Raw genomic sequence first — 15,100 nt, forward strand, 5'->3', positions numbered from 1 at the left:
ACAATAATTATTCCTTACAACAAATCGAAATGAAATCCCTAACCAAAAGAGAATTGTGGAAATCAACATTGCTGCTTGTGCTAAAAGATGTCATATCAAGGATCAACATTTCCGACAACTTTATTTATTGGTTTATGTTCTTGCAACTTTACCGAAAAGCCATGTTTTTACTGACATTTGACTTTACAAATAAGAGAAGAAACCTTGAAGGTGAATTGGCTCAGTTGCCCCTTGCAACCAATCAGATTCCACCTTTTATTTTCCAAAGAATCTGTGAGGAATGAAAAGTGGAATCTGATTGGTTGCTAGGGGCAACTGAGCCAGTTTACTATACACCTCTTTGATAACTCTCCCCCAAAGCTTTTAAAGCTCTTTACTTTTCAATAAAAGTTGCCCGTTGGCGTTGACAAACCAATATAATAACGTTGCTTGAAGGTGGTGACTGAAATAAAACATGACTTTAGTGGTTTGTTCAGCAGTTTAGCCAACCCGTTCAAGATCATAGTATTTTCTTGAAGGAAGAGATACCTGAAAATTATTTGTCATGGATCGTTCATTCGATTTACAAAATAAAAGTACACACAGATATAAATTGAGTATTAGGATCCATACCCCTATAGTTTACCTAAGCCTTCTATGCTTCTGACTCTATAGATTGGATTGTATGTTTCTGTGCCACCTTACCCTGTTTCTCGCCTAGCACAACCACTGCTTTTTTATCATACATTCTGGAAGTTAAAGCATACAATAAAAATCACGGTAATAAAAAAAATACCAGTAGGTTTTATATTTCCCATAACAACCAGACTGCTATAGTAATGATCCAGATCATTTTAGCAAACCAGAGCCTATAGTTGCACTTGGCACTGTCTTAGTATTGTACTTTATAGCCCTTACATCTGAATAGTAACAGTAATCCTTACGGAAAGCTTAAATCTAATATGGCAGTGGGATTCGAGTAAGGAAGTAGGGTACTACAAATGACTTACACACTCAATGCTTAGCAGTTTTGCAAGGTCATGCCATGGGTATACACTATCCCTTTTACTTTGCAAGATGGACCCAAGTGTTTGCAATGAATGTACAGAATTACTTCTCACTAGAATAAAAGCCATATAAACACTCACTAACTACATCAGCTGAATATTAGTACCACAAAAGATTGTCACCGTCACTCAATAGCTGCGTAGAATTAATTTACTAGTAATCACAAAGGTCAAGGTGGTATTCACCAGGATGGACATAGTCTGCAGGTACTCTCTGCAGGTGACAGATTAACTTTATTGTGTTGTATTGTGAATAGGTCAAAGCAAAATAGTGGGCTCCAATGTTTGCACTTTCTTAACATGGACAAGTCTATCTCCTCTATTGTATCTAAACAAAAGAAGATCTATCTTTAAGATGACATTGCGGACTTACTGTATTGTAAGGTTTACTATTGTTCTACACTTGGACTATAAAAGATGCTTGCCCTTGATAACCTCCAGGAATATTTGGATAACACTAGCCGCTCTTTAAGTTTAGTGGTCATTAAGTAGATATTCTGGTGGAGCAGAGCTAGTGGGTCACCGAGCACAGTGCAGTCCTATGGGAAACCACTACTCCCTCATTACAGTATCACAGTGGTGTGTCAAACTCATCACTGTTACAGTTCATCTGTCCAGTCTAAGTTTTTCCAAATTTTTCCTAATTTTCTAAAACGTGCCACATTTCAGCTGGAAAATTGGGTCAAAGTTGATCACATATCTCCTTCTATTTGTCATTATTTTTATGCTGCCTGAACCATAAGTCTTTGGGTGGTCCCCAATGTCTTCTCGCACTCTGTCAGCCTTGGTTGATAGATTTCTTTCTTCTGGGTAGTCTAGGGACTACCTGATGTCTCATGGTTCAAGCAGCATGAAATTAATGACATGTTCCCTTTAGGGTGCCTTCACACCTACCGACTCGCGTTAATAACGACCGCTGTGTGTATGTAAATCTGCCAGCCGCTTAACCCCTTCTGATGCCGGCCGGCCGCCTCCCGCTCGGCTCTGTATACATTACCTCCTCGCTCCACGGGGTCCCGGCGTCCTGCTCTCGCGCCAGGCCAATCAGTGTGTTGCCCTGCCGCAGACACTGATTGGCCGGGCAGGAGAGCAGGACGCCGGGACCCTGTGGAGCGAAGACAGGTAATGTATACAGCGTGGAGCGGGAGGCGGCCGGCCGGCATCAGAAGGGGTTAAGTGGCCGGCAGATTTACATACACGCAGCGGTCGTTCAGACCTCTGCGTGTATGTACTGACAGTGATCTGCCAGGACCTACCCGACTCGCAGCGTTATTAACGCTGCGAGTCGGTAGGTGTGAAGGCACCCTTAAATATTATTTAAAATGACTACAGCTACTTCATGTTGGCAAGACTACTTCAGTGGTGGTCTGTTTGGTAAGATTGACACTCTTACCACCCATTTGACCTTTTATCGAAAAAAATTGTTGTTCATATAAGCTCCATCATTCAGATGTATCAGTCACACCAAGGACCAAAGTTCACAATCTTATCAAATAAGCTATTGTCAATGATGTCTTAGTAGAATTCATAAGAATCAACGCTAAAGCGAGTATTTACTGTGTAGTGCAATCCGCAGTGCAGTGCTATAAACTGGATATTGCTTTTTTAATTTTTTTTTAATGCTTAGAGGATAGGTGAATAAAGAGAGATGATGATTCCATTAATACTAGTGTGTACAATAAACAAGATGTAACAATATTTATTGGTAAAATTGGTGCTGGTGCTTATTTATTATTCTTAGTAGCTATATTTTCTATATAACTAAGTAAAGGGGTCGTCCAGAATTTTTTTAATAGTTTTTTTCTTTTTATCCCTCGTCTAAGAGGTTATATAAAGAATTGCAGCTCAAACCCAATAACTTGAATAGAGCTAAGTTGCAATAGCAGACATGGTCTCCAATGGACAAGAGGCGCTGTTTCTAGAGAAAACAAAATTTAAATTTTGAAAACTTTTTTAGATTTACTAATTTCATTTATTTATGCTACAATTACAGCAATGCGATCACATTTTTTTAAATAAATTTTGCTACAATTACAACATTGTGACCACATCATTTTGTTAACTGTTTGGTCTGCTCAGATTTCAAACCTGCATTATATATTACATTCTTTCCTGACTACATGGGAATTTGGTTGGTTTAATTTAAGAGTAACATATGGAAGGAGAATGATATTTATTGTCATACAAAAAAAAAAATCTAAAATATTCAGTGCTGCATGTAATATAACCTAAATTATAAGTCCATATGGCTGCTTGAATAGGTGAGGTGGTAACTCTATAAACATGTCTGTAGTATGTGCTATAGAATCACTTCTGTATGGATGAGACTAACAACAAATACAAGGATATATTGTAATTCCCTTTTCCCTAGGTCTGTGAGTGACCCCACAACAGCATTCCATATTCTCATGAATGTAGGTGAATGGCTTCATTTTAAGTAACACCCCTCTACACAATTCTGAGGAGGGAAAAATATACTTTTCTTAAAACGAAAAGCATTTTTTTTCAAGTTCAATACATAATCTATTGTGTTCATTCTATGGCGAGGATTCAATCATCTATGGAAACCAACACTGAATGATTTCCGTATTCTATGAACCCTAGGCTAACTCTGACATTTCAGTCCAGCTCTTCCCATCATTATAACTTTAGCACCAAAAGGACATCATATTTAAAATATCATGTCCCCATCTTTCATTGCTATACAAAAAGAAATCCCATAAAATAGTGCTTGACTTTTTTTTTTTTACCTTTTTTTGCAAAAAAAAAAAGTAATAGAATATATAGATATATTATACATATATAAAATCATTGTAATCTGTGGCATATGTGCAAAGCAGACAGCGCTCCAACTCAATCTAACAAACACTCTGCCTACTTCTCCTTCGTTCTTTCTTAGTTCTCAATGATTAAAAGGTGCAAATACATTTGGAATCTTGCGCTCGGCCCCCTTGGATACCAAAGACTGCAACACAACGCTAATGTTGCAAAGCTTGGTGATGCAGAGGAGTCAAGTAAAAGAGAAACCCCAAAAACCTTGCATGCCCTTGGAATTTCAGGCTTTAAAAAGGTGCAAAAAATTTGGACACTGACAATAAATGCTACAGGAAAATAAAGAAGACATTAAGTAGTGTAGAAACCAGGCCCAAGAAACGGAAGAAAAAGTTCCCTTTCCGCACTGATTTTGCCCTTTCCAACCCTAAGGTTAAGTATCGGGATGGAATTTGTACAATTCTTCCATTGGTAGAATATTTTTGTTTCCTTCCTTAGTGGCAAATTTAGGCCTTGATGTGCCACAACAAATACATTTTTTTTGCATATTTGTGTGCGTGTATTGACAACTGCTTTTGCGTCTTTGCATACATGTTCACATACACACACAAAAAGTTGTAGTTTGAAATGCAGTAAAACAAAAATAAACATAGAAAAGGACACAAAAATCCACAGAAATTTTTCCCACCAAAAACAATGCTGTTCCTGCTTTGGCGTCTCTCATTTTGCTCATTTTTGTCTCTTCTGTGAGGTGTCACATGGAGTTTTTAGGCTTTATTTCTGTCGTTTTAGCATGTTCTCCCTCTCATTCAGAGATGACAGAAGAAAAACAATCAATTGCTAGAAACAGAAAATGATGGCAGCGGAATGTTCTTTAGTAGTGATTCCCAGCTCAATTGTGTGATGGATCTGAGCCTTGATGAATGAGGTGAGGCTGCTTCGCAGGTAATGTAGTTAGTGGCCGATGTGATATAACCTGCTGTGATTCTTCAATCTGCTGCACCCGCCACCGATACTGACGAGCACGAACGATGGCAGGAACTCCTCTTCTTAGACGCTGAGTAGATTTTCTTTGCCAAATGTCATATTTGGAGTATTTATGAGAATGCTTATGATAGATGTCCTAAAAGATATAAGAGATACCACAAATGTTATTGCTTATCAGCAGTGGCTGACATAACATTTACATAAACCTTTTTTACTTATTGCATGAACCTGAATGTTCCTTTGTTTATAACCTTACATTTTTAGAAGCCTAAATTGAGTTATTAATGCAACAAAGACTGCATACTCACCTACCCTAAATCCACTCACACCATTGCAACTTGGATGTTGCTCAGTCCCTAGTGTTCTCTTCTTCCTCCTGCTTCCGATGACAAGTTGTACAGGCAGCAGTTACCCACTTAGCCCTATGATTGACTAAGTGGGCAGTCCCTGACAAACAAAATGTAACCGGAACTAGGAAGAGGAGGGAGGTGAGTATGCAGTTTTATTTCTTTATTTCTTTATTTGTTTTTATCACAGGCAGGTCCAGATAACTCCTTTAAAACAGGGCCAACTAAGGGAGAGTAACCAAGTGATTCATGCTATGTGCTGAGTACCAAGGAACAGGCCAATAGGTCAAAGTATTTAGAGGGAGACATACAGAACATTTGCCCTGGGTGAAATAAAAGCCTAGCCAGAGATCTGCTCAGTCTTGTCCCTTCTTGAGTCAGGGTCCATATTTTTGAGACAGGATCAGAATTTTCCACTTTCAGGAGTACTGTAACTCATCATTACGCTGTGGTCACCCTCTGGGCACTGCCAGTAGGCATTGCCTACATGGTCACTCCATCCCTGCATCTGATTTTAAAAAGTTCTGCAGACAATGAGTGATTAATACGACTTTGGCCAAGCTGACTACACCCTCATCTCCTGCACGTTTTCAGTCGGTTCTCTATATTACTGTTTACTTTTACTCAGCAGTTTTCTCGATCAGATTAAGATAACAGAAAACGTGACACCTTCACACTCACCTTGTTCAGGGATGGCATTGCTGTGGCAGGTGCAGTGGATAGATCTCTCTCATTTTTCACAGGCTTCGCACAGTACGTCTCCAATAAATCTAGGTCACAACTTCGGAAGCAGCATTCCTCAACGATTCCTCTGTTAGGCCTGCGACTGGTGCGGACAATGTTCTTTTCTGGGAAAATACAAAAAATGGCTTGTTAACATTTAGCTAACATTAGTAATATAAAGAAAATACAGGCTTACATTTTATAGTCTTATTCATTATGAAGTGAAAAGACAAATACAATTTCTGCTTGCAACTATTTTACAATGATACGGAGGTGGATTATAAAATATATCTAGTAGAGTGCATATCCCTGTTCCTGGAACCTTAGCAAGAAATAGCCAACACATTTCTAATTTTAAGATATACAATGAGATGTGTAAAAGTCTGTGGAAGAATGTGAAAAGGGTTACTTGAGTTCAATTTAAAGAGAAACTGTGACATTGAAAATGTGACAGGTGACATCTATAGGGGGAATGGGAAACTACCAAGGTTTCCTACTGTCAATGTAAATTAAAGGGATCTTCCTGGCTTTCCAGTTGATGACCTATCCTTAGGTGTTGCAATATCAGAGATAAGCCTTGTTTATCCAGGTATGAGTATGCCCATAGGAGTACCCAGCTGTGTCTGGTACTGCAGCATGGCTGGGGTTAGCTGCAGTACCATATAAATCAAAATCAGGATCTGGATGTTGCTGTGCCTGACTAAACAATGGCAGTGACTTTCCAACAAAGACTGCTGCCCGTTATTCCTACTAGCGCAACACCTATAGAAAGGCCATCAACTGAAAGGCCCGGAAAACCCTTTAAAGTTTTTTGAGTCTCACTCTACTTGGTATATGTAAGTTTTTGACAATAACAAATTTGTAATGGTTGCTCATAGGTCATAGGATTGACCACAGTGCTGCCCAGCCCAAAATAAGTGGGATATCAAAATATCAAATTCAAATAGACTAATAAATAAAATAAAAAACTGTAATCCGTAGCATTGTCTGGTCCATAGGCTTTCCTATGTTATTTCCAGGGGAAAGCGCTTTAACAGGTCTTCTTTAAGAAGGCTATCAATAAACCTAAATTAAGTGATCCCACAGATGGTATGGGATAGGTATATTGTAATATAATGGAGCAGAATTCAGTAGGACAGGGCTAATATGTCCGTCTTTTGTATTAGTGAAATAGGCCATTGGTTCATGGCTTTGCTGCCTGGTCTGCTTTTGCCACTTTCAACTCTAGTAGGGACAAGATTCCTGGAATCGCAGAAACAAGCAGTTGTTGGTCTCAGGCCAGAGCTCCACAATCTCTTTCTTTCACTTTTTTTTCCTTTTTGCTCTGGCAATGCTAAAACTTGTATTTCAAAAGCTAAAGTTTTTGAATAGCTACACAACTGTACGTTAAAATATACCGGTACGTTCATACAAATTACAGTAGATCACATGACACTTCAATGAAAGTGACCATACAGTTGTTTTATCCATATATAATCCTGTAATCATAGGTTATTAAAGATTTAGTTCCTCTGGATACTTATCATCCTATTCCTAAATGGGCCTGAAGATGTCAGATAAATATTCATGTCCCTCAGCTCAAATACCAGCAGAGTAAGCCATGTAAACAAGAGTCTTGGATTTCACTTCTGGATAGGGGGTGTCACACTAAGCTCGCTCAGCTCTTTTCCATTAATTCTGCTTTAGTATGTTAACCCTTTCTGCGACTCATGAGCTTTACTAGAGAATTAAAGTGATTGATATGAACAATGCAAGTGAACATATTCAACTCATGTACCACTGCAAAGCTCTACCCCTTGTAAAAATTGAGGGAATGGAAACCACTGATTCACATAGTGTTATGTATATGGAAGTCTCCTGATGGCAGATGTTAGGGAAGAAGAAGATCAGACATGTTGCATGTCAACATGTCGAAGAGTTATTCAAGTGAGAGGTGGGTCAAAGGGGTAGTACCCTCCTTAAGGAGAGCCCGTCATAAAGACGTGTGGAGACTTAGAGACCATTGCTGCTCAAGTGAGAGTTAACATTTAGAGCTGATCAGAACTTATTCAGGGTTTAGAGGGGAGCCTGAAGAATTAGCTGCAGTTATGGCAGGTTCAAGAATCTTTAAAGGGGTTATCCAGCGCTACAAAAACATGGCCACTTTCCCCCTACTGTTGTCTCCAGTTTGGGTGGGGTTTTGAAACTCAGTTCCATTGAAGTAAATGGAGCTTAATTGCAAACCGCACCTGAACTGGATACAATAGGGGGAAAAGTGCCCATGTTTTTGTAGCGCTGGACAACCCCTTTAAAGTCACCCCCAGGAGCAGGAAACTCTACAATCAGCTTATATTGGCGCAAGTGCAAGATGCAACCCAACAATGTAGGGTTATCCAAGCCAAACGAGCCCCGAAAATAATCAGTTTCTTTAGTTTGCTCCTTTTCACCTGATCCAACAGAAGACGGAGGTTTCTTTGTCTATCGGTGGAATAATACAGAATGTTATGGGGTTTTTTCTCTACAAACTAGGTAGATTCATGTGACAATGTCTCAAGGACAGATTGTAACAAAAGCAAAAATATCCACAAATAGGACTGGCCTTGGAAAAATAAACATAGACACTATAGCAGTGCTCATTCCTACAATTATAACTAATAACCAGTGTTCAGCGAACTTATCGAACGTTCTACAAACCAAAACGCTCTGCATTTGACTCCCATTGGCTGGAGAAGTTAGGGGCCTCCCTAGGGAGTCCTGGAAAACAAGTCTACAGCCATAAGCTTTAAATAATGTAAGCCAAACCTGTTGATTTTGGTGGGTCTGTCCGAACAACCGGGTGTGCATGTGAATGAGGGAGTTGGGAGAGATAGCTGTCATTGAACAAGCTCTTGTAACAGCTATCTAGTGTCTATGGACAACCTTAGCTCACCTAACTTATGTTTGTATTTTCATAGTTAGAGAAAAGTTTAACAGGATTACAAATTCCCACTATATAAATGGGCCAGGCTTGGAGATGCAATCGCCAGGTGTTTAGGTGCTGGGAATATTTTCTCTTACTACAATACACAGACTGGAACACTGTGCTTCTTCAGACACCTCCTGTCTTTGATTGGAAGCAAGAATAGACACTAAAAGGTATCATGTACATCAAACATTGTCTTATGTGTATTAGGGGAAAAAAGAAGTTATATTGCCAATATAACGTGGGCGTGGAAAATAAATACCCCAAATTTGACCTTCTAGATGGGGCAACTATTATTATTTACTTATTTTTATAAAGCACCCTTGATTCCAGAGCATTTTACAAGTGATAGGTTGTAACAAACAAAAACATTACAAGATCAAAACACATTACTTGAAGGTAAATGGCAGACTGGTAAATGGGGAAATAGGACCCTGCCCATGGGGGATTACAATCTATAACTACTCAAAGAGGGTTTTTTTTTTCATAATGTTTTAGGCCATGTTCACATACAGTATAAACATCAACGGATAGTGTTTGCAGTGTTAAACAATGGTTGATGTTTCAGATGCTCATCCGGCCAACACTGCGTTATTGGGCGGGTGAACATCTCTTCATTTTAATTGGAAAGCACTCCAATTAGCCATAGACTACAGTGTAAAGTATGGCCGGGAGCCATACTTTACATTGTGTTCACATCCAATTTTGTACAGCTGCTGTTCAGTGAATAGAATTGTCCGTTTTTCTGTGCAGTCACATAGCAGAGTGCACAGAGTGTATACACTACGGCGGTGTTCTATACCCTACAATGTAACCGCACACTGTCAATAAACAGCAGCCGTTGTTGCAACTTGCAATAACGGCCATTGTTTATTGTAAAAATACAGTGTGTGAACGTGGCCTGACTGTGTATATATAAAATACCGTTTCTACTGTCTATGGAAGCTTTAGATAAAGAGATGACCCAGTTTATGTTTTTTTTTTACTGCTGTGGAAACTGCGATAATAAAACTGGCTATTAAAGCACCAAAGCTAAAGATAAAAATTCAACCAAATCCCAAGTGAATCCTTTCTGAACACTGAGAGGAATTGTTTTCCCCATACAGATGTATTCCACGTCAATCGATGAGCTTATACAAACAAACAGAGCTTCCCTGTAGAACCCCTATAGTTACTCCACTCATAATGTGCTGTCTATAGAAGTGCAGGCTTAAGATGTTGATATCTTGAAGTGTTGATTCAGCATGTACCCTACAGATGTTCCGTGTCATTACATATAACAGAAAGAATCCATGTCCATGTGGTTCACTGTTTACAGCACTTCGCCAACATTACTTTAAAAGATCTCTGACTTCTAAATAGTTGGTAGAACTTAAAGTTGTGGCCTTGGCGCTACCTTATGATGTGGCCACGTACCAAGTGACTATGTTTGATCAAGAGATTTATTTATACATGCCGATTTTTTTTTAGCATTTTTTTTCATAGTGTTAATTATGTATATATTTATTCTGAAATGATTTTCCCTCTATAATTACCATCTACCAAAGAGCAGGCTGGAATAATATATAATTACCATAAAAAGTGAATGCATTGTCTTGAAAAGCTGTCTGACTTCTGTTTGCTTGTTTGGTTGCTGTCTTTCGTGGTAGTCGGTGAAGTATAAATAGAATATAGATCACTGGGCAGCTGATGACTTGGAATTTAAAGATAAAATACAGAAATGGAGGTCCTCACAAAAATGTCATGGTTTCATGGCATTGTGTACTGTGCAGAAAGACATTGGGGCTGATTTACTAACAAACTGTCAATTGTTATGCTGTCGGTTGTGTGAATTTTCAGTTCAAATTCATTAATGTGGCGCTCATCCTTAGTAAATCTGGAAGGTTTTTTACAGGACAAAACTAAAACCCAACCATGTCGCCACTCTAGAAGTGGCTGGTTTTTACAATCGAAAATCCATTAAAAAATGATAGTCCGTCAGTTTTGGTGGGTTTTAAAGGACACACCCATGTGACACCCACAGCACACCCACTTGGAGGTTTTTGGACAAAAATGATGGGTTTTCGGGTTTTTGTTAATATACTGTATCATATTCAAATATGTCAGAACACCAAACTGACAGGGAAAATGGACAAAATGAATTTTCTGATGGAAACATGTTAGTAACACGTCAGACCCTTTATACTTAAGCTCACCCAAGCCTTAGCATTGGCGGGACTTCTGTCCAACTAGGGGAAATTGAAGTGCAGTTTCTACTCTTGAGATAGATGGGTATAAATAAAAAATTATCATGTATAGTTTGAATACACCATAAATGTCTAAGTGTAGGGGTAGGGGCTGTAACAGACTTGCACTAAGGTGATCTCCATTCTAGTAAATGCAAGATACAGCCAAATATGTTCAAAAGCAATCTCCTCTATATCATGCTGATATGGAGATAAGAGTCATAGAGGCCAGGCTGAGCTGCAGAATGCATGCCTTCTCCCCACCCGGCCTGCAAGATTTATATACAGGTCTTATCATCCAGCTCTGAGCCCTTTATATCACTCATGCAACCACACATCTGTATATATTTTTGTACACTCTCAAGCCTGTAGGCTCATGTGGCAAAGCTACAAATGTATGCTGTACACAAGCCCATAGGTACAATGGCTCAAGTGTTCAGTACTGTTGCCTTGAAGTACTGGTTCAAATTCTACAAAGGGTAACATCAGTTTGCATGTTGTTCCAGCGTTTTGTGGGCTATCATTGGGTACTTCAGATTCTTCCCACACTTAAAAAACATGCCGTTTACAGTGGGCCTCCGTAGAAAAAAAATTTTTTAAATCAACAGTTTTATAAAGTTATATAGATTTCTAAATTACTTCTAAAAATCCAGTCTTCCGGTACTTATCAACTGCTGTATGCCCTGAAGAAAGTGATGTATTCTCTGTAGTCTGACACAGTGCTCTCTGCTGCTACCTTTGTCCATGTCAGGAACTGTCCAAAGCAGGAGAGATTTTCTATGGGGATTTACAACTGCTCCAGACAGAGGTGTCAGACTGTTAATCAAAGTCATTTGCAAATCTGTATAACTTTCTGACACCGGTTGATTTAAAAACATTATTTTTCTTTGGCGTACCGCCCTCCTGGAAACAGGTATTGATGTGAAAATATGTTGGCACTACATAGAATATTTATTATTATTCCCTATGACCATGTAGTAAAGATCCATAGGCACTATGGTAGAGATTTATCAAACTGGTGTAAAGTAGAATTAGCTCAGTTGCCCCTAGCAACCAATCAGATTCCACCTTTCATTTTCCAAAGAACCTGTGAAGTATGTAAAGTAAAATCTGATTGGTTGCTAGGGGCAACTAAGCCAGTTCTACTTCACACCAGTTCCCCCTATGTGCTACCATATAATGTTTCTATAAATACCTGTATACAATGAAGTATGACACATGACTGCACATGTATTCATGGGATAAACCCACCCTATGTCACCATATTACATCAGAAGCACACACAGGTGCAGTATGGCAGACTAAGGGCACAGTGATATAGTTCTTTCCTGCATGAACCGTAACACAGCTTCTAGCCTTTCTTTAGAAATGATGACCTAAAATGAATGTTAGACGCAGGTTGGTGCCAAGCTGTACACATTCCAAAGAGAAGGCTTCCAGCCTGGCCCGTCGACACACAATAATACTGAGACAGATTTCTTGGTTGCAAGCAGAGAAACAGTCCTGTTAGCAATAAAAACTTCACTTAACTGTAAAACATTAGAAAAACAGAAATCGAATGTACTTTGTTAAGCTGTGCTTGGCAACAATGATGGCACGGGCTTTAGTAGCTTATTTTAAAATGAAAAAGAGAAGAAGAAAAAAAAACATTTTTTGTGGAAAGATTCTGCCTCCACAAACAAAAACAATAACTCCCAGTGATTAAGATTGGCCGTTCTACAAAGCCGGCTGAAACAGAAGAGCTACAATTACAGCCGACGGGGCGCAAGTTTTTACCTTATATTTAAAGTGAGACTCCACCTTCCAGTCACTTCAACAGTAATAGTAAAGAGTTGCATTATCAGCAAATTTCCCCTGTATAAAGTTATTATCAGAATCACTCCCATGAAGACATCCCCTTTCCATACGTCCAATTAGGGGAAAACAATGTCATGGAGAGGGTCCCCTGCTCTTGACCCCTCTCTGTGAATTAGAGCGAAGAGCTGCTAACAAAGGACCTCTTCTTCTTTGATGGTTCATGTTTTATATGGTCTGCCATTTATCTATATATTTAGCCGCCATGTAATACTACATACTAATCCAATTGTAGGGCCAGCTGTGTAATCCTCCCATGATAACAGGTAAATGATGGGAGTTTCTGAAGATGGACGCAATTCAATTCAGGTGATTGACAGGCCATGGAGTTATATCTGTTTAATTGTAATCTCAGTGCAGCTATAATAGAACTATTGTAACGTAATTACGGCCGGCAATAATGTCAAGGATTGCAAAATAGCTAACTTCTTGAAAAACATGGTTATAAGCAAAACTTTATATAGAGACATAGATAGCCCAGCAGTGTTTTAGGGTCACAAGAGCCCATTAGCCAGCAAGACACGATCGGCCTTTTGGGCCATACAGATTTTCTGCCTTTGGTCTTTCTCTCTCACGACATGTGTGCTGTAAAAATGCTGGCAATTTCCTTTCCGCATCCTTCCCTTGCCCCTCTCTTACCTCAAACACCCTCCCTCTTTTTTTTTCGCCAAATCAATCAAACTGAGTTAAAGGGGAATTTGAAGTAAACAATCTCCCTCCTCCCCTCCATCTACACTCCGGGAGGAATGCAGGAGGCAACAAAGAGGGTCTTTGTGGGACCTAGCTCAGTGAACCGCTGTCCCCCCCATTCTGCCTCCTGCCTGGATCTTCCTTTTCTCCCCTGCCAATTTTACCGAGAAGGACACATAGGCCAAGAATGTGCATCGTCAGCACAAGTTGCAGGGAACAAACTCTTATCAGCTGTTCATCGAGAAGCACTTTCTCCTCTCATTGTCTATTGTACTATAGACAGCTGTCAAGGAATTAAGCAAATGACACTATGAAGTGTGACATCACAAGTGAAGGCTATGGTTTATGCTTGCTGTAAAAGAGTCAGGCTTTCCCATGTAACGTTTTGTAATAAATATTAATATTTCATCATTTTTCCAACGTTATAGAAACATTAAAAAAAATTATTTTTAGAACATCTATGACATCCTAATAATAACTCCTACACAAGAAAGAGAACTGTCTGTAGCCCTACAAATTGGAGGTAGCTTTCCTATAAGTCATCCAAAATGGGAAAGACATCTGTAACTCTTTCAGGATTTTTGTGCCTACAACAGCTGGTGTGCTTTTCAAGGTGAAACGTTGGCCCCTAAAAGTTACTATAAAGGTTACTCATCCAGCCAGTCAATACCCTGCTCTGTATTGCAAATGGGCAAGAACCACAGATCTACATCTAGGTGTCTCTTGTGATGTGGCTTAAATGGTCTTTGATGGGTCAGACATTGACTTTTAGGGCCGTATAGCATGTCCGGATAAGTAATGTAAATGAACACCGATCCGCTAGATTACACGGCTCGATAATTCTGCAGCAAGTGCTATACAGACATCATTAGCGATGTCCGTGCAGCCCGAGCTTTAAAAGTGTAAAATAATAAAGTATATACATACCTCTCCACGCTCCCCAGTGCTCCTGTCCGCCCGCAAAGGTTTAATGCCAATGTACCAGCTCCAATATTTCACCCCTGTCTGGCACTTAATGTGTTAAGTGGTTATTGCAGGGAAAATATGGCAACACTTCCCCAGCAATGCACTTGAGTATGTTTGTGATCCCCAGTGGCGACAACAGGCCTGCGTCCCAATTTGGAGCAAAGCTTGGAAACACTACACCAACAGCAGTTGTTGGTAATGACATTGCTTGGATGTTTCTGAGTTTTTGTTCTATGCAGCTATGCATTTATGAGTATGTCTTCTATACAGACCAACAAAACACAGTAATCACTGAACTCAAGGAGAACAGCGAAAAAAAATTCCAATGAAGTACTCAATCAAGAGTCTCCACTGATGCCCCCAAAAATTTAAATATGCAAAACAAGAGTCCGTGGAGCCTCAGTTACAAGTCTCAAAACACGGGATAGCCAGATATCTCTAGCCTGTTGCCAACGGGGTGCCTCCATGATGGGGAGAGCACCACACCACCCTGATAAATAACCCCTTAAGTCCCACTCGGTTGCGAGTATTGGAACATAGACAGGGAAA

At 39.5% G+C, this 15,100-nt stretch overlaps 1 protein-coding gene across 1 annotated transcript in view; it reads right to left on the reverse strand.

Moving 5' to 3' along the window:
* Positions 1–3,821: 3,821 nt before the first annotated feature.
* IGF2 (insulin like growth factor 2) overlaps positions 3,822–15,100 on the reverse strand; it is a 33,823-nt gene continuing 22,544 nt past the window's right edge. Inside the window, exons 3-4 of the mRNA XM_069968332.1 lie at positions 5,834–6,000; positions 3,822–4,941 (exon numbers count right to left, since the gene is read on the reverse strand). Of these exons, the coding sequence (XP_069824433.1) occupies positions 4,711–4,941; positions 5,834–6,000 (398 nt within the window). The 3' untranslated portion in view covers positions 3,822–4,710. The remainder of the gene's footprint in view (positions 4,942–5,833; positions 6,001–15,100) is intronic.

Source organism: Dendropsophus ebraccatus, chromosome 4 (genome assembly GCF_027789765.1).
Source record: "Dendropsophus ebraccatus isolate aDenEbr1 chromosome 4, aDenEbr1.pat, whole genome shotgun sequence".
Classification (NCBI taxonomy): domain Eukaryota; kingdom Metazoa; phylum Chordata; class Amphibia; order Anura; family Hylidae; genus Dendropsophus; species Dendropsophus ebraccatus.